The following is a 20,203-nucleotide window of genomic DNA, read 5'->3' as shown; positions in this document are numbered from 1 at the left end:
TGCTGTTTGATGGTAATTAGTCTATTAAATATGGTGGGTGCAACTGGACCTAAGTCATAGACCTAGTATTACATGATGAGCTATACGCGTGCCTCCGTGAGGGACAAAACATACGCAAAGCGACAATATTAAAAACACGTTTTAACATTCCTGACAACATACCAAAAACAATCTACGTAATTCGGTCGGGTTATTTGTTGCCCACCATAAACCATACTAAATTTTTGGCGGGGAACAAACAAAAAGTGAGACTGTGACAAGGAAAAGCAATAATACCGCTTTCTCGGCTACTCCTACTGAAATTTCCATAAGTGCATCTCGTTCGGTCGTTTGGCCCCTCCCCCGTGTCATCTCTATAAGCCGGGTACTCACTAGCGAGCTGTAACTGTAACCGTTGCATGTACTGTAACCAAAAAACATAGTGTGTACGTGGTTCGCAAACCTGCTGCGAGCGGTACGCGAGCGGCTCGCAGCGAGCCGACATCTACAACGTACTCATTTCTGAACCCGTAACGTTGCACGTAACTGTAACAGTTACTGTTGCCAAAAACATAGTGTGTACGTGGCTCGCGAGCCTGCAACGAACGCTACACGAGCGGCTCGCAGCGAGCCGACGTTTACAACGTACTCATTTCTGAACCCGTAACGTTGCACGTAACTGTAATTGTTACTGTTGCCAAAAACATAGTGTGTACGTGCTCGCGAGCCTGCAACGAACGCTACACGAGCGGCTCGCAGCGATCCGACGGTTGTCGGTTTTTGTCGCGAACCAAAGGACGCTTGCACTGCACTCGTGGACGTCAAGATTCGTTGTTGCTAGCCGCTGCGAACCAGCTATATATCGAGTATTTATTCGTCATGAGTGAATGGTCAGAGGATAAATGTATTTTTCACATCACCTATTCGGAAAAAGGCTTTTACTTCCCTGCAAATAGGAGGGATCAAAGTGGCACTTTTCTGTTCAAGCACACTATTTTTTTTTTTTTGCACATTATTTTTTTAGCTTAAATAATCTGTTTAAGCATCAGATTGTGTCAACACTAAGATTTTTTTATTTTCCTCATAGTTGATGTGAAAAGCAGTATGTGTCACACGGTATCAAAATTATTTCGTCTTGCGCGTTAACACTTGAATCCCTCATTACGCTCAGGATTCTACTTTAGAATCCATCGCTTCATTCAGGATTCAATATACGCCCTTGACGGAAATATATCATTTTGATCCCTTGTAACACAAACTACTATTGCTGATAGACGCCTACAGGGAAAATAGTGTACTATGTAGTGTATTCTATGGAACTACTTTCCCGATAAATTCTATGAATCCCACATCTTCGTGGCCGTTTATGATCATCGAGTAGGCATCTAGTATGTATTCTGCACATGCGCAAAATACTCGTCCGACATCGTGGAGTTACAAACCAAAACTCAGGATAGATCTGGCTTCCAGCGGCTTGGCCTTCTCGTACACACTAGAACCTCGTTACTGTATCTGTTCGGTTACAGTTACAGCTCGCAAAATGAGTACGCTCGGTGAAAGCGTTCCGCCGACGTCGCGAGCCGAAACTGTAACATGCGTACACACTAGAATCTCGTACTGTATCTATTCGGTTACAGTTACAGCTCGCAAAATCAGTACGCTCGGTGAAAGCGTTCCGGCGACGTCGCGAGCCGAAACTGTAACATGCGTACACACTAGAACCTCGTAATGTATCTGTTCGGTTACAGTTACAGCTCGCAAAATGAGTACGCTCGGTGAAAGCGTTCCGGCGACGTCGCGAGCCGAAACTGTAACACGCGTACACACTAGAACCTCGTTACTGTATCACGCATGTTCGGTTACAGCTCGCTAGTGAGTACCCGGCTTTTTGTACCTCTATGACCTAAGTTTAATTTTACCCTCCTTTTTCAGATGCCGATCGGCGACATCGACTTGACAACCGTAATCTCTGACAAGATCGTGCGCGCGCCGCGCGACCTGTGCGCGCGCCCCAACACCCTGCTGCTCGAGACCACCGTGCCGCGCGGCCTCATCGTACCCGACTCCGGATCCCTAGTATACTTCAAGCGGGCCGACGGAGCCGTGGTCAGGAGGCATTTGCTAGCGGCCGATACGCCGAAGGATAGGGACGAGTGGCTGGAGTGTCTTAATAAGGCGCTCGAGTACGTCAGGTGCTGTCCTGATGACGAATAATATTTAATCTCTAGGTTAAGCTCTGTATATCTATGGTACTAGATTCTGAATAGAATGTACTTTAACGGTCTGCCGGTACCGTGGTCAGGAGGCATGTATTAGCCGTTGATACAGCAAAGGATAGGGATGAGTGGCTGGAGTGTCTAAGGCGTTTGAGTATGTCAGGTGCTGTCTTGATGATGAATAGAGAGTTCATACAGTTGTTATATTAGAATGATGTATGCTCATAGTACCAGATTAAGGCTCTCTATACTTTAAACGGTCCGAAATATCATAGCCTCCTAAGGCCCAAGGTCCTACCTATAGTACTTATGCAGTTCGATGAAATTTAAATCATATTCAATTGGAGCAGAGTCGCGTTTGTTTTGTTTCGTTCAATTTTCAAACAAAACCAAAATCAACTCTATTCCCTGCACTAAAGTCAGTTCAAATTTCAGTGGCAAATTCAGGATTTTTCATTTGTATGCCTTAGGAGGATAGTCAGGAGACATCGACTAGCTTTTCAAACAAAGTAGCTTTGTATCATTTTACCCTCCTTAGGGTGGTATTCCATTCCATCTGTCAAATTTCTTTGTCCAATGTCATTGCTTCTTTCTCATTAAAGCCAAATTTAAAAAAAAAATGTGAGCCGCAATACTTACATTGGACAGATGGAATACCTACCACCCTTAGGAGATATACACACTCTGATAACGCGTTGAGGGTGTTGTCTGGGCATGTTTTTGTTAGATTGGATGTTTGCATTGCCTATATTACTTTAGATATCTTTTTAACATTATAATGACGAGGCCCGGTGCCATAGCATGAAAACCTACAATATTAATCAAAATATTAAGAAATATCGAGATTAAACTCTCTTATTGTTAGCAAAGAGAATATAGACTAGAAGGATGTTGTCAAAGTAAATTATGTAGTCAGTACATTTACTGCCGTCTTTCGACACAAATGATTACCACTTTTAGAAGCCATTTGACTCTGATCATTATTTTTCCGAAGTCAAATGGCGCTCTAAAATTGTTAATCATTTGTGTCGAAAGATGGCAGTAAATGTACTGACTACATAATTTACTTTGACATATCCCTCTATTTCAATTTTTCTTTGCTGCTAGTACAAAATATTTAACACATTCTCACATACCTTCGTCTCAATAACACTGTTAGTTTTAGTATTTTTCTGAAGTACACTTGAGATAGCTAAAAATAGCTATAAATGCATTTTTGTCCATTTTATTCTTCACCGACTGTATCAATATACAGTCAAATACAATCTGTTGTATTACATGTTTAATTTTTAATATGATATTAGATAATGTTTTTTTTTTTTTTCACGCCTATGAAATATTCATAATATTAATACTCTTGTAAAATATCTCTCACGAAAGTTTAATATCGATTAATACTCTTATATTAATGTAGCACCTAACCATATTTCTAGGGTCCAATATAATTTTTAGACTGATATTTAAAAATAGTACATATGACTGTGTCCTTAGAAACAGAAATGGTTTGAATATTTGACCTTTGCGATAATTATGTTGACTTGTAATTTTTTTTAAATGATATTTTTTTTAAAGATAGCATTGCACATATGAAAACTGTTAGAGCGTTTTCACATTGTCCTATCCGATATGGGATGTTGAAAGGAAGTAAAATGTAAGATATATGTGTTTCTCTGTATTTATTTGATCTGTATGTATTTATTTAATCAATCCTTATTACTAAAAAACGATAAATAACGCAAAAAGGCGGACTTAATGCCAATGGCACTCTCCTGCAGCTGTTTTTGTCATAGTCTTCCGACATCCGATATCGGTTCGACGCTTCCGATAAATTCAACCATGTCGGAGCCTCCCGTCAGCTGTCGGACCGATAATATTTATTTGTGTGCGTATGTGTAGGCATAATGCTTGTTGTAGTGTGCGTGACCGCTATAGTTCGTTTTTTTAGCATTAGAAATAAGGTAAGCGACCTTAACATGTCTTTTAATTGAAAAACTCTTTTTAAAATAGTTATTTATTACTCATGACAGCAGAAGAATATAAATGATACTATTAAATTCATAATTGTTACATATTTGCCGTGACTTATTTTTAATCGTGTTTTTCAATTAAAAGACACATCAAGATTGTTTACCTTATTTCTAATGCTAAAAAAACGAACTAAACGCGACGGCGCCCCCGCGGTCTGGGCTATAACCGCGAAAATCGAAGTTCGCAAATTGCGCCTTCATTGGAGTAAAAGAGGGAGATCCCCGCAATTTGCGAATTTCGGTTTTCGCGGTAGCCGCTCTGACTACGAGGATGTAGGATCCTACATCCGGATTGGACAGTGTGAAAACGCTCTTATAACAAACTATTTCAAGATACCATAAATTATAATTTAATGTCATTGACATCACTTACCTAACATGGTTCCGTACTTACGGTCAGCACACAGTACCTTTGGGAGTTAGATTTTAGCGTGGTAAAGTATTATCCTTAGCGATCATAATATTCAACATTAGGTTAGTGTTGTTTTATGTTTTTAAAAAGGTTCTAAAGTGCTCTTTTTTCTGTGTCTTAGATAGCAAATAACTAAATACTAACTTTATTACGAGCACATATATGTTTGGTCAAAACTCTACATAAGCATATATTTCATTAATTTTTGAGGTCGAACATGAAGTGACTTGCAATTTACAAACTTTAAATATATTTTCATTCTGTTTTCAGCAAGAAAAACCTAATTATAAATACGTATTTTCTAATAATACGTATTTCTAGTGGGCAGACCACTGACTTTATTAGACTGCACTCCCGTTCCCCGTTAGTACTTCCTGCCCTGCCTGTGTTATTTTTAACCCATTTCAACCCCTTCAGAAATAATTTTTGATATGAAAAAGTAATATAGATATGAAAAAGTATTATTTATAGTTCTGGCCAAACATATTACTTTGTAACTTTATAATTGTATTTGATTTAAAGTATAATTTGTTAGTTATTATAATTTTTACAATTTCTTTTTTAATCCACAATTTGAACCACCTATTAACAATTTTATGAATACTAGTATAATTTCATAGGATTAGTTATTTTATAGACGTGCACAACTGTGTGCTTAATATAATGCAACATATTCACGAGTGTAATATAGAACATATAACGATATGCGCATTTGTATATAAAATCAATTTATGCAATAAAATGTATTTAAGTTTTAAATTGCGTCTTATTTATTTGGTAAAAACCCATACCTATTATATGTGATTTGTGCACTCTTTAAAAGTTCACGCACACGCCAACATCATTTACCATTTTGACATACCAGGGGTGCGAAACTCCTGACTTCGGCCAAACTCGGCTCCGCTCGGCTCAGCATTGCTCCGAGCAATTATTAGGGTTGACACAACTCGACGTCCCTTTGCGTACGAGACCACAGATAAGATAATGGCTTGAATTTTGACAACCCTAAATAGCCGAAAGGGATAGTGCCATATATTAGAAAGGGACAGCATGATTCGCCCCTGAAACGCTGTCAAACTTCGGTTTTGTAGGAGTTTCCTTTCTGTACGGCAGTACTATTATTTATTCTGTGACATTACTTAAAATTGGTATCACTTACTGCTATAAAAAATTGAAGCCCAGTACGAGTTCATACACTACGCATATCATACAGTATAGTAAGTACTTACTGTGAATACTACATTTTTCTTTTGGCTGACAGTACCTACAATTTACGAGCTTTTACTAAAATTGTGACGATATCTAAATTTATTACACAATTGCATATAATGCATATTTCCTAATATGTCTATTAATAAAAATGTATGCATGGTGTTTTTTCTTATCCTTTTGAACGCCAAACGGCGCATCCATTTGCCGTGCCACTGACGCCACGGGGGTAAAATTTAGTTTTGTGAATAAATAATGTCAACCTAAAAGTGGGGTGTTTTTCAGACGATTTTCATCAAAAAACGATTGACGTCAAATGCCGTCTTTGGCGTCGTTGGCACGATTTTGCATTGACGTCAATTGCCGTCTGTGGCGTTCAAAAGGTTAAACTCCGTTAAAATGTGTCTCACTAGTTGTCACTAGGTAAGTTTGTTCCTCTAAGCCAGGGCTCTCCAAACCCCGGCCCGCGGGCAAAATGCGGCCCGCGAAGCGTTCTAATCCGGCCCGAGGGAGCCAGGCTCCAGGTGTTCAGCCCTAACAGCAACAACCAGATACCCCCCGTTCCCTCTTCGGCGCCGATGCTGGCCCGCGCAAAAATTGTGCGGCGCAATATCGCCCTCAGGTAAAAAAGTTTGGACACCCCTGCTCTAACTTACATAAAATAGGCCAAGACATAGTTTATTTGGTAATTCCTTATTACAGAATTTAGCCAAAAATATTTCTTTTATAAATAATTTGACCACGCTTCCTTTCTCAAATAAATCTCACTTTTAAAACTCATTTTTATCATCGCGATGACGATGTAAGCCAGACGTATAACGTACCTAGTACTTACGTGGTCTCAATGTACTGAAAACACAATTTTTTTCTTAAAAATACGCTATGAAAGGATTCTCTACATCAGTAACACCTCGAGTTACGAGCAGTGCGCCGCCGTACGAGGATAAACAACGCGATAATCCAAAATTATGACTTTACGACGTTTATTGTCATTGCCAGCTTTTATACCGTTTCATTACCTTTTATATCACGTCAGAATGTGGGATTAACCGTACATATTAACATTTAAATGTCGGCAACGCGCTTGTGGCACAACTGTTGCCAGTGTCCATAGGCTGCCGTGGCTGCTTACAACAGCGCTTGCAGTAAAATCAAACTAAAATTTAAATCCGATACGCTCTATTTTTGCACGTTGCGCAAATGTACAAAATCGTTTTCACCACACCAACTGGTAAAGGCTCTCTTGCTTGTTCAAAAACTGATACCCACAGATACCTAAGAAAGTTACATTTTATGCACATGTGAGGCAAAGTAATCAAAGCAAATTTTGAGTTTTTGCTTGTATCAACTGGTAGAATAGACTTTTAAATGATGATTTTGGATGGATGGATGGATTTGGATATTTAAAAACATTTATTTTGAATTGATTTGCTTTGATTCTGTATGATATTTTACAGTTAGCATTTTCCTGTGTTGGTGAAAATTTTTGTGTTTCACTCGGGGGCAAATTTTGTTTAACCCTCGTCCTTTCTTATTCAAAGTTTTCAAACCCTTTCAACGCATTTTTGAATCATCGCTTTTTTATTTTGGAATCTTTCGCTTGCTCGGGTATCAATATTAGCACGAGCGGTTAAACAACAACTTTGCCCCCTTGTAAAATAATAACTATTTCATTTCTCATGTTCTGAAAGTGGGTCATAGTTTTTCTATGAAGTGGACAGAAAGTGATACGTTTCTGCTTTAGGGCACATTACTTTTCAAGTACGTCTTTTCGTTTTTAGGGTTCCGCACCTCAAAAGTATGTAAATCTGAACACCTGTAGATAGGCTTAATTTAAAAACCGGCCAAGTGCGAGTCAGACTCGCGTTCAAAGGGTTCCGTACATTACACAATTTTTAAAAATGTATTTTTTAGGGTTCCGTACCTCAAAAGGAAAAAACGGAACCCTTATAGGATCACTCGTGCGTCTGTCTGTCCGTCTGTCCGTCTGTCACAGCCAATTTGCTCCGAAACTACTGGACCAATTAAGTTGAAATTTGGTACACATATGGAAGTCTGTGACACAAAGACGGATATGTAACGTCAACAAATGAATTTTAAACACTAAAAGGGCTACTTTTGGGGGGTAAACTATAAAATTAAAAAACAAAGTTTTGAAAACAGTATCGTGTTACATATCAAACGAAAGAGCTCATTGTGAGAATTTCAAATATATTTTTCTTATAAATTTACAATAAAAAGTTTAGAAGTTATTCAAGAAAATAGACAAAAAATGGCCATTCCCCCCCCCTTTATTTCCGAAACTACTGGGTCTAAAATTCTGAAAAAAATACACAAAATAGTCCTTTACCTATAGATGACAGGAAAACCTATTAGAAATCTAGAGTCAAGCGTGAGTCGGATTTAAGAACAAAAATGCAGTTACGTTTTTTTAGGGACACAGCCGCAATGGTTTAAGTGAAACGTGATGTAGACAGCTATTGCGAAGGTCTTAAGCCGATATCCGCATAAGGCCGAAGGCCCGAACCGTCCCGAATAGGCGCCCTTTTGCTTCATGCGTGAGTTGGACTGAAGACAAAAAATGCGACTAGGCTGTATCTGGCACACAGCCGCAATGGCACTTGTAGTACTGATTGATTATGTTACTATTGTTACGTGTTTTAAAAAGCCTTATACAGGGTGGCAAAAAAAAAAGTGTATTCCCGTTGCCAACGTGCAGCCGTGCAACCCCGAAATCGCGAAGAAAAATTTGGCTGTTTCATACATTTTGGCTGGTCCGTTTTCTATGGGAGCATACATTTTTTTCGCGATTTCGGGGTTGGTCCCATACTAAAAGTTGCTTAGTATAATCTCAAAACCTCCTTGGCTACGGGAATGCACTTATTTTTTGGCCAACCTGTAGGTATTATCTCTCTTCGGCCTTCGCTTTTATAACACTTTTGGAAGTTGTAGGAAGCACGACCCGTCGGACGCTCCGAGTTTTCAGCTCTATGCGGAGCTCGGTCTTCAGTCTTCGCATTTGGACACTTGTACTATTGTTCAGCATTTAATCTTCAGAGTTGTAGAGATATAAGCCACCACGCCAGAAAACTTCATGTTACATCTGGTTATTGATTGACCTATTCGAGTTTTTCAAGACGTTTCACTCACGTCACGTTTCAAAAATGTTGAAAATTGTATGATGTACGGAACCCTTGAAACGCGAGTCCGACTCGCACTTGACCAGTTTTTTATGTGAAACGTGAGTGAAATCGAATGAAAGTCGAATGAAAAACTAAGTAATTAAGTCCGACTCACGCTTGACTGTACATTTCTAATAGGTTTTCCTGTCATCTATAGGTATAGACCTATTTGATGTATTTTTTTCATAATTTTAGACCCAGTAGTTTCGGAGATAAAGGGGGAATGGTCATTTTTTGCCTATTCTCTTGAATTACTTCTAAACCGTTTATTCGAAAATTATAAAAAAAAATTTATTTGAGATCCTTACAATAAGCTCTTTCATTTGATATGTAACATGATATAGTTTAAAAAAAAATCTCATTTACCCCCCAAAAGTGGCCCCCATGTTTAAAGTTCATTTGTTTACGTTACATGTCCGTATTCGGGTCACAAACTTACATATGTGTACCAAATTTCAACTTAATTGGTCCAGTAGTTCCGGAGAAAATCGGCTGTGACAGACGGACAGACAGACAAACGCACGAGTGATCCTATAAGGGTTCCGTTTTTTTCCTTTTGAGGTACGGAACCCTAATAGTTGTTTTTATTACTTAAATGTTACATTTCTAAATAAACTAATGTGCTATACCTACTTCCATAAATATCTACAAATAGGTATAAACTTTTTACGTGACTGCTACTCTATATAAAAATGAACTTTGACATTAGACGCGCAACGCGCAAGTTGTAAGGTACCTCAGTTGGGGTAAGACGATATAGTTTATTTTGATCGGGCCAAGATAAACAGTGAGGATTCCATTAGTGTTTGTTTTGCCCCGTTGATGGTCTTAACCCACCTTACCTTAGATAGGCGGTTGATTAACAAAAACACAGCATAGTCGAATGTGCTTTATTTTGGGGCTGCATTCTCGAGATTGTCGCTCACTTAATAACAATATACTTATGTCATATAACATGTTACACTAACTTTAGAATATATTACTTATCTATACATACATATATTTTTATTAAACCTAGAATTATGAAAATCTTCACAATAAGTATAGGATAACATAAATAACAAATTACTGAAAAAAAAGGAATATTATAAAAACTTGAAGCATATATGAGATCAAAATCAAAGTGAGTCATAAAATGCCACCTGCTTCGAAAGGAACATGATTTTTTCATCTCACGGTCTCTTGAGAGCTGGTGGCATTTTAGGTGTCCGTAGATTCCGTAGTAAAAAGTAAAAAGGGGTTATCCAGCCTTTAACAAATAGGACGACTAATATATAACTAATAATAGTTAATTAAAAACCACAAATAGTAACTAAAATCACAAAATGACTAGAAAAAATTGCCTTACATTTTGGCGTATGTAGATATGTCGTTTTACAGCAAAAGTCATTAAGTATTTATAATAATTTAAGTTTAGAGACAGAAGCTAAGCAAACGAAGGGCTCATAATTATCTACACACAGCTGTTGAGAAAATAAAGACTGTGCAGATCTTTTGAGTAATTTAACCAGTGACGGATTTGCCCTAAGGCTCAGTAGGCCCGGGCCTAGAGCGGCGATAAATTAGGGGCGCCAAATTGTGACAAAAAATTCGCTGATGAACAAGAAATAACTCAAAATGTGTTATATAATGGGTGCTGCGTAAGGGCGGCAACAGAGCCTGGGGCCTAGGGCGGCAAAGACTGCAAATTCGCCACTGAATGTAACTAATTTTGCTGTTTTTAGGGTTCCGTATCCAAAGGGTAAAACGGGACCCTATTACTAAGACTTCGCTGTCCGTCCGTCCGTCCGTCTGTCACCAGGCTGTAGCTCACGAACCGTGATAGCTAGACAGTTGAAATTTTCACAGATGATGTATTTCTGTTGCCGCTTTAACAACAAATACTAAAAACAGAATAAAATAAAGATTTAAATGGGGCTCCCATACAACAAACGTGATTTTTGACCAAAGTTAAGCAACGTCGGGAGTGGTCAGTACTTGGATGAGTGACCGGTTCTTTTTGCTTTTTTTTTTGCATTATGGTACGGAACCCTACCTAAACTTATACAGTAATAATTCTTCAAATACAAATGCCTAAAGAGGTTAGGGGTTATGCACAAATCACGCGAGCTGTTTTCGGCTACTTTTTGACCCCCCTTCCCCCTTGGTGATATTTGGTGAGGTTTTTGGCTTCCCCCCTCCCCCCACACAACCTCACGTGTATTTCTTCATTCGACCTAATTTTAAGATAAATTGTATTGTACCTATATAGAAAATCTTGTTTATTTTTCTATTTTCGTTAAATAGACTCGCTATTTTGAAGTGCAGAGTGAAGTTATGTTTAGCGAAACCGAGAAAAAGTATCTACTCGCCACTGAATGTGGTAGGTCTTTTCTTAGCTTCGTTCACTGTAGAAAAATACACGTGAGGTTTCCTTATACCCGTCCCCCCCTCCCTCTATCGAACCTCGCGTGATTTGTGCACAAGCCCTTCTTATAAAAAGTGGTTAAGTATAAAATCAGACTGGGTACCTATTTCTCAAAAAATACCATACAATTTTAATATTAATGCTGTATGTAAATGTGTGTATGTCTCTATATATCGCTCAATGACTTCAGCTTCTGACTGCAGCGGTGGTCTATTTATCTTCGTCGTAGTTGGGGTCGTCGGAGTCAGGTCGTCGGTGCTTCTCTAAGCCGGAGACGGCCATCGACGTCTTCAGGTCGTGCTGCCGACAGAGGATACAGATACTAATAGTAGTCGAGAAAGGTAAAGGCTTACCCCCTTATTCATAAACGTTTACTAAAGTTAACAAGCCGATAATAATCGTTTGTCCCTTTCCGACGTATTGGTATGATGGAAAGGGACAAACGATTATTATCGGCTTGTCAACTTTAGTGAACGTTTATGAATAAGGGGGTTAATGGTTACCTATTTAACAGTATGTATCTGAACGGAAAAAAAATATATACAGTATGTATCTGAACGAAAAGCAATTACTCAAACCCGTTAATGTTTAGGTCATACTGATCAACTTTTACTATGGGACCAACCCCGAAAACACGGAAAAAAATATTGGATGTTTCATACATTTTGCTGGTCTGAAGTTGAAATTTCCTATGGGAGACTCAATTGTTTTTCGCGATTTCGGGGTTGGTCCCATAGTAAAAGTTGCGTAGTATGACCTAAACATTAACAGCTTTGAGTAGGTAATTGCTTTTCGTTCGGTTACATACTGTATTTCGGGACATCTTACACAGATCAACCTAGCCCCAAACTAAGCAAAGCTTGTACTATGGGTGCTAGACGATACTTATATAGATAAATACAGACTTATATACATAGGAAACACCCATGAATCAGGAACAAATAATATTTCTGTTTATCACACAAATAAATGCCCTTACCGGGATTCGAACCCAGGACCATCGGCTTCACAGGCAGGGTCACTACCCACTAGGAGAAAAATACGAGAATGTTTTGGGTGAATCTCCGAGCGTTTAGTTTTTAACCGCTCGATACCTGAGCGTGATCATTCCTCCAACACGCTACTGTCGGCGGTCAGAGAGTGGGACGCCAGTCCGCTGCACAAGCGATGGAGGGCCTACCACAAGCCTGTCGTATCGGGGTCGGGGTGACCCGAGACTCAGGTCCTTATAATTAATTGTTGTGTACGTCTTAATTTAATTTAATTAATAATAATTGTATTTTATTATGTAATTAGTTTTTAATGTTTATAATCACATATGGATTATTTCTGGAATAAAATTTCATTCATTCATTCCTTTTTAAAAGTTTTATCACCAACTTTGTGCTAGTTTTGAGAATTTTTATATTATTTCTACATCATAATCCTTCATTTTTCTAATTAATTTTTTTAAGTATTACTATAAACAATGTCCCCAATTTCTTTGGTCCATTTGGTTACGTTTTCAATAGGACAAAAAAAACAACAAAAAAACGGAATCGTCTTCCTTGCGTTGTCCCGGCATTTTGCCACGGCTCATGGTAGCCTGGGGTCCGATTGGCAACTAATTCCCTGGTCTAGTTTTTACGAAACTACTGCCATCTGACCGTCCAACCAAGAGGGAAAACTAGGCCTTTATGGGGCCCGGTTTTCTCACGATGCTATTTTGCACTGAAAAGCGACTGGTAATCTCAAATGATATTTTGTACATAAGTTTCGTTCGACAAACTCGATCATTCTCGTTGGTGAGCCGGGGTTTCAACACGCGACCTCCGGATTGCAATTCGCACGCTCTTGCGGCTACTAGCTTTTGGTCTACCAGCGTACCACCGTAACAAAACGGAATGGTAACAATAAATCTAAGTACGATGATGTAGTCAATGTGTGTAAACTCACTACGAACTGCCGGCATAGCCGCGTGAACTGTGCACAGTCGAGTGGGGCCGGGGCGCGTTTACCACCCGTCCAGTCGCGGCTGAATGTGATCTGGGCTGTCACCAGGCTGGCTATCAGCGCCCAGACCACCAGTGACACGCTTCTGGGGACAATAAAAAACAATTGTATATAAAAATAGGCGGTCCGGTGGTGCATCCCTACCACTGTACAATATTTTGGTAAGTACAGTCAGCCAAGAAACTGGTTTACTACTTTTCGACTCTATCAATCAGATGATAGAGTCGAAAAATGGTAAACCAGTTTTTTTGGCTGACCGTACCTATATCCGCTATTTTATTGCTATCCGTTAGGTTAGGTTAGGTTAGGTTAGGTTAGGCCGGTATGCACGTTTCCGCCACGTAGACCAGTCAAATCTTACAAAAAAATCGCCTAAAAAAACAATGCGTGATGTAGTTCTGTATTTTTTGTATATTGTTTGGAGTCCTTGGAGGAATATGAGACTATGTTTTGCAAGCAAAAAAAACTTGTGCTCTCTGCGTAATTTGCGAAAAACTGAAAAAATTTCAGACTTTTTTCAGATTTTACAGATTTATTATAAAACTATGGGTTTTTGGTCAAAACTTGCTATGCAATGTTGAAAGTATATTAAATTTGAAACAATGTAAGCCCATAAACAGCGCCGTATGTCAAATAGTTCTTGAGATATGGGGCGTTAAAAAAAGTGTATTTTTTTCCTTGGAATGATATTGCAAGTTTTTCCTATATTTTAAGACAAATATCGGCACAACCGCTCATGGTATGATATATATTGCAATGAATAAAGTTGTATCAAATTTAATTACCTTTCATTTAAGTGCTAGAAAAAGTCAGTAAGTCTTACAGTACTGAAGTTATCGTAAAAAAATGTTATTGCTATAATGGAGAAGGCAACTAATGTATTGTTTAAGGCATTGTCAAAATCCCATCAAAAGGCAGTACCATCGTCGAGAACGCAATCTACGATAATTTTTTACCGGTTTTCCCCGATAGCAGTAGAGCGACGTCGGAGATCAACCATTTTTAAAATGCACTCACCTCTTAGGTACGCACTTCATTCATTCAGTAATGAAATCAAGACACAATCTGTAGTATGGCTTGTTTCTCGGCCCCACTCTTTGGTTGTAGCCGTAGATTTCATGATGCCAATTCTGATTTAACAATTTTTTATGGTTTTGAACTGGTTTTAATACGACCGACCTTGACAATACTTCACGGTAAATTGGCGTAGTTTTGGTGAAACACACTGAAATTACTGGAAGTCATATCATTAGTATCTAGCTTGCGCTCGCTTATTGGTGCTCCTGAATGTACTCTGAGTCGCGGTAATACAAGATCACGATAAAATCCTAACAATAACAAATTGATACATCAGAATCAGTTACCATTACCCACTCTAGGTATACGTTTGTGTTATAATCCACGGGTTTTAACTAGCAATATCCTGTTACTACTAGTCTTTACTAGATAGGTGTATAAACTGACAAACCAAATCATTTATAGAAAAAGAACTGAACGAAACACGTAGGTAAGTATAGATAAGTGTGTGTTAACATGATGTGCCAAGCCGGGCGGATTGCATACATTTGTTTCATATTGGTAAGCTTACATACCGGTTTATTTAGCCCTTGACTCGCGTATAAGCGATATTAATAATAAACTACAGCATGAAAAAAGTTTCACTTGTATCGTGGTTTCATAAAACCACACAATTTCTTTTTTTCTATTGATTAATTTTATTGACCCATTTACTTCCCAATTATTTTTATTTTTTTACTATAAATACATTTATACAGTAAATATTACAAGTAAAAGAGGTATTGCTAGTTACAACCCGTGGATTGACAACTCTCAGAGCAGTAGCTCCACATTCATTCAGCCTTAACAACCATTGGAAATGAATTTGTAATTTATTGTGTAAATTCGGTGAACCATTGAAGAAGTTTTAATATACTGGTTACATGACAAGACTGAGTCACTTACATGCCCTATAACTAAACGTTTACCTAGAGTGGGTAATGGCAGCTGATTCTGATAAATCATTATGTTACGGTTAAGATATTATCGTGATCTTGTATTACCACGACTCTGAGTTCACTCAAGAGCACCAATAAGCGAGCGCGAGCTAGATACTAATGACATGACTTCCAGTAATTTCAGTTTGTTTCACCAACACCACGTCAATTACCGTGAACTATTATCAAGGTCGGTCGTATCAAAACAAGTTCAAAATCATAACAAATTGTTAAATCGGAATCGGCGTCGTGGGATCTATGGCTACAACCAAAAAATGGGACCGAGAAACAAGCCAAACTACAGATTGTGTCTTGATTTCATTACTGAATGAATGGAGTACGTAAGAGAAGAGTGCATTTTAAAAATGGTTGGTCTCCGACGTCGCTCTACTGCTATCGGGGAAAACCGGTAAAAGATAATCGTAGATTGCGTTCTCGACGATGGTACTGCCTTTTGATGGGATTTTGACAATGCCTTAAACAATACATTAGTTGCCTTCTCCATTATAGCAATTTCATTTTTTTACGATAACTTCAGTACTGTAAGACTTACTGACTTTTTCTAGCACTTAAATGAAAGGTAATTAAATTTGCTACAACTTTATTCATTGCAATATATATCATACCATGAGCGGTTGTGCCGATATTTGTCTTAAAATATAGGAAAAACTTGAAATTTCATTCCAAGGAAAAAAATAGCCTTTTTTTAAAGCCTCATATCTCAAGAACCATTTGACATACGGCGCTGTTTATGGTCTTAAATTGTTCCAAATTTAATATACTTTCAAAATTACATAGCAAGTTTTGATAAAAAACCCATAGTTTTATGATGAAACTGTAAAATCTAAAAAATGTCCGAAATTTTTGCAGTTTTTAGCAAATTACGCAGAGAGCACAACTTTTTTTTGCTTGCAAAACATAGTCTCACATTCCTCCAAGGATTATAAACAATATACAAAAAATACAGAACTACATCACGCATTGTTTTTTTATTGTAAGATTTGACTGATGTAACGGTTGACGATGTGGTGGAATATGTTCGCAAGAAGAGCCGTTACGAGCTGAAAGTGTTCCAGCTGCGATCCCGCCATTACGTGCACTTCAGCTCCTTTGTCGTGCGCGTGCCGCGGCCGCTGCTGGAAACCATCGCGAGCGCGGAGTTCTGGCCGAAGGGTGTGGTATTTCGGCGGTTTCGTTGGAATCTGCCAAATCCTACACCGGAACATGCGACACAACCGCCGTGTCGCCGAAATAATTTTTTAGCTTGTAAGATTTTACTATTGTATGTATGTTAGTTTGTAAGGTATGTATCTATGGGCCTTAGTTGCCTGATAATAAATGATATTTGATTTGATTTGATTGCATATTAATAAAACAGAGATTACATAACAAAATAAATAAATCATAAATCTAGCCCTAAATTAGCCTGAGGCATTGTTCCCAGGACGCTGACCGCGTTCCCCCTCTGCACAGTGAGGCTGAGTTTTTGCTGTCACTATTTGCCGAGGTCAGGATAGGATAGACTTTGTGACAGAAGACGAAAGACTTCAAGACGGACACGATGTTTAGCAATGAAGAATAAGGAGAATACGAGAATTATTAGGGTGAATCTCCGAGCGTTATGTTTTTAACCGCTTTTTAACGTTGTCGCCCTGCCTGACACTGTTTGTATAGTCTATGATGGTACATAACTAATATTCTAAGAATATTTTCAACATTTTATCAATTAGGATGTGCTTTGTCTGCATGAGCAGAGCGTGGTTAAATATTGTTGAACCTTTTAATAAGAACACTTGTCAGTCACGTTTTTGATATTTGCTTTTAAGATTCATATGTCGCTTTACTTTCTGCGCAACTTTTTAATAAAGTGTATCTTCATATATTCTCGGTTTTTTTTTTATTTAATAAAAAAAATTAGGATTATTATATTAGAATAGGATTTACTCCTATTTTATGTGGTTATGTGACTAGGGATAAATCGTGACAATTGTCCTATCAAGATATAGTAAAAATAATGTAATAAAAATACCTACAGCATTGATAAAATCTGAATGGACATAACGCATACGGCACAAGTGGAAGCCAGTAATCCGTAATAGTAGATTGTTAACCAAGGGATGAAATGAACTCATTTCTGCCGAGGTATCTTGGCGCTCGAACGCAGTGAGAACGCAAATAGTCCGAGGCTGAAAAGATACCTTTCACCCGAGTTAAACACTGTTCATTTCGAATACGAGGAAAGTAAAATGCATGTGTTTTTTTTTTTAAATATGACTAAGTATTTACAATTACTTATTGTAAAAGAAATGGTACTTGGAACCTAAAATGCTCTAGTGCAGAAACGTAGGTATCATTTTCTGCACACCTTTTAGAGCAACAATTATGACCCTCGTTCAGAGCAAAAATGAAAAAACACTATGCATGCTGATTTTGGCTTAGGTACGGCCGGTATGCAATCGGAGACTGGTAGGTACCCATATATATAGCCGGTATCATATTTGAAATTACACGGTTTACATTTTAATTGCACGCATGTTTGCCTTTTCTCTTATATAGATTCGTTTTTTTTTTCTTTTCAGTTTGTATAATGATTGGCTTATTTTATATTTAACTGGAACATGTTATGAATCAATAATGATCAAAATCCTGTAAAACACGGATTCCTTATCCGACAAGCTCAGCCACTAAATATTTATAGTTTTCGTTTTTTTTTTTTCGTGTTAAACTATTTAATTTGTCAGAATAAAATAACGTAAAGTACTAATTAAACAACCGTCCATCTCTCCTATATTTTCTTCCAAAAAATTAATTAAGTTTCTGCCAATAATTTTCACTTTTTTTTAAAGCCAAGTCACGCACTACTATGTTCACACTAAGAGCTGAACTCACCGAACCTTCGCGACGGCCATCTTGAAAGACAGTCCACAGTTGTCCTCGGAATGGCCAGTGCCAGCCGGTATCCTCCTTTTATACCCGGTCCTGCCATATTATTCCAAAAGGCGTAACAGTAAGCTAGTCGATAGGTGTAACAACCTAACCAGTATAATAAGTTTTTGGCAAAAAAATCATTTTTGGTACAAGCTTTTATCGCTGACTGTACTTTTCTTACGACAGACAACTAATACTCATCGAGACAATTCTAAAAACCATAATATTGCATTGTCATCCGATTATACATGCATGCAAAATTTCAGCTCAATCGGAAACCGGGAAGTGGATTAAATTTAACTTGCAAGATTTGATTACACACAGACAGACAGACAACGGTCAGGTGAAACTAAATAAAAGCTTGTAATAAAGCCGTAATCTTCACACTATACCTATGTATACTTATGTACTCGTATACATCTATTATAAAAAGCTAACACCTTTATAAAATAAAGTCCCCCGCCGCGTCTGTCTCTTTGTGTGTTAGTTCGTGATAAATTCAAAAGCTACTGAACAGATTTTCACGCGGTTTTCACCTATCAATAGAGTCACCATCATCTCAGCCATAAGACGTCCACTGCTGAACAAGTGAACATAGTGCAAGTGGCCTCCCCCTTAGACCTCCAGTCATAGCCAGAGCACCAGGAGTCGCCGGAACCTCGGGCCGTGGTTTTATTGTGCTCTGCATGATGGGGGGTGAATGCCGTAATCGCCACGCTTGGCAGGCAGTACACCGAATTTGAGGGACGCTGCTGCCCGTCCACCGGTGGTCTTGGACGTAGTTTAAGGACATACCCGGGTCCTCAATAGAGTAGGTACGAGTAATTCTTGAGGAAGGTTTAGGTGTATAATTTGTTAGGGTTTACCCGTGCAAAGCCGGGGCGGGTCGCTGGTACCTAATAAATTGGATATATAACTTTAAGCCTGTATAAACCATTCTGTGGAAAGAATGAGTGAAAGAAGGCTGACAAAGAGAGTGTATGAAGGAGAAGTGGAAGTGGGAGTTGGAAGGGGTAGACCTCGGCGGACTTTCTCTGATCAGATCGGGGAAATCCTGAAGAAAGGCCAGGTCAAGAGCACCCTAAACCGGCGAGCGTGTATGAGGAATGTTAAGAATGTGAAGGAAGCGCAAGGGGTATGTCAGGATCGTAGCAAGTGGAAATCCGTGGTCTCTGCCTACCCCTCCGGGAAATAGGCGTGATTATATGTATGTATGTATGTATGTATGTATAAACCATTCTCCTCCTTTATGCATTCGAACTCAAGACAATAAATTCGTGGACATGGTCATTAACAAGACAAAATGGAGAAAGGAGCAAAGGAGCACGTGGGCTTCTAAAGGAGCTCGGACAGGAGACTCGCGCAAAAGATTGCTATCACGATACAGCGCATCAGGAACGCTGCCTGCGTGATGGGCACCTTGCCGAGGGGCCATGGTCAGGGGTGCGAAACTCCTGACTTCGGTCAAACTCGGCTCCGTTCGGCTCAACATTGCTCCGAGCAATTATTAGGGTTGGCACCACTTGACTTCCTTTTGCGTGCACGGCCGCAGATAAGATAATCACTTGATTTTTGACAACCCTAAATAGCCGAAAGGGATAGTGCCATATGTTAGAAAGAGACAGCATGATTCGACCCTGAACCGCTGTCAAACTTCGTTTTTGTATTAGGAAGTTTCCTTTTTGTACGGTAGTACTATTAATTATTCTGTGCCATGGTTTAGAAGGTAGCTTTTAGGTATTTGTATTTTTTAGTTAGGTTTATTTTTTAAGTACCTATTTATATTTAATATTATTTTATTTTGTTATGTAACTGAAATAAAGTTTACTAAAGAAATGGCTGTTAAACATCATCTTT

General features: G+C 38.5%; 2 protein-coding genes across 2 annotated transcripts in view; one reads left to right on the top strand and one right to left on the bottom strand.

Annotated features, from left to right (window-relative positions):
- The window catches only part of LOC134673789 (anillin-like), a 96,189-nt gene extending 90,796 nt beyond the window's left edge, over positions 1–5,393 (top strand). Inside the window, exon 15 of the mRNA XM_063531816.1 lies at positions 1,912–5,393. Within this exon, the coding sequence (XP_063387886.1) occupies positions 1,912–2,193 (282 nt within the window). The 3' untranslated portion in view covers positions 2,194–5,393. The remainder of the gene's footprint in view (positions 1–1,911) is intronic.
- A 6,193-nt stretch (positions 5,394–11,586) lies between these two features.
- On the bottom strand, positions 11,587–18,343 carry LOC134674050 (uncharacterized). The gene is made up of 3 exons (XM_063532099.1): positions 18,308–18,343; positions 13,368–13,509; positions 11,587–11,732 (listed from the first exon to the last, which is right to left on the bottom strand). The coding sequence occupies exons 1-3, from the start codon at positions 18,325–18,327 to the stop codon at positions 11,643–11,645; spliced, it is 252 nt and encodes an 83-aa protein (XP_063388169.1). The 5' UTR covers positions 18,328–18,343; the 3' UTR covers positions 11,587–11,642.
- Between the last annotated feature and the right edge of the window lie 1,860 nt (positions 18,344–20,203).

The sequence above is a fragment of the Cydia fagiglandana genome, chromosome 19, assembly GCF_963556715.1.
Source record: "Cydia fagiglandana chromosome 19, ilCydFagi1.1, whole genome shotgun sequence".
Lineage (NCBI taxonomy): Eukaryota > Metazoa > Arthropoda > Insecta > Lepidoptera > Tortricidae > Cydia > Cydia fagiglandana.
Note: the sequence above shows the minus strand (reverse complement) of the source record. Positions and strands in the feature narration are given on the sequence as shown.

What these genes read in the sequence shown, in the direction of transcription:
- LOC134674050 (XM_063532099.1), bottom strand. Translation starts at nt 18,327, where the DNA reads ATGGCCGTCGCGAAGGTTCG. An exon ending in ATGGCCGTCGCGAAGGTTCG is followed by an intron (nt 13,510 to 18,307) that starts GTGAGTTCAGCT and finishes TATTGTCCCCAG; the next exon opens with AAGCGTGTCACTGGTGGTCT. An exon ending in GGCTATGCCGGCAGTTCGTA is followed by an intron (nt 11,733 to 13,367) that starts GTGAGTTTACAC and finishes CTCTGTCGGCAG; the next exon opens with CACGACCTGAAGACGTCGAT.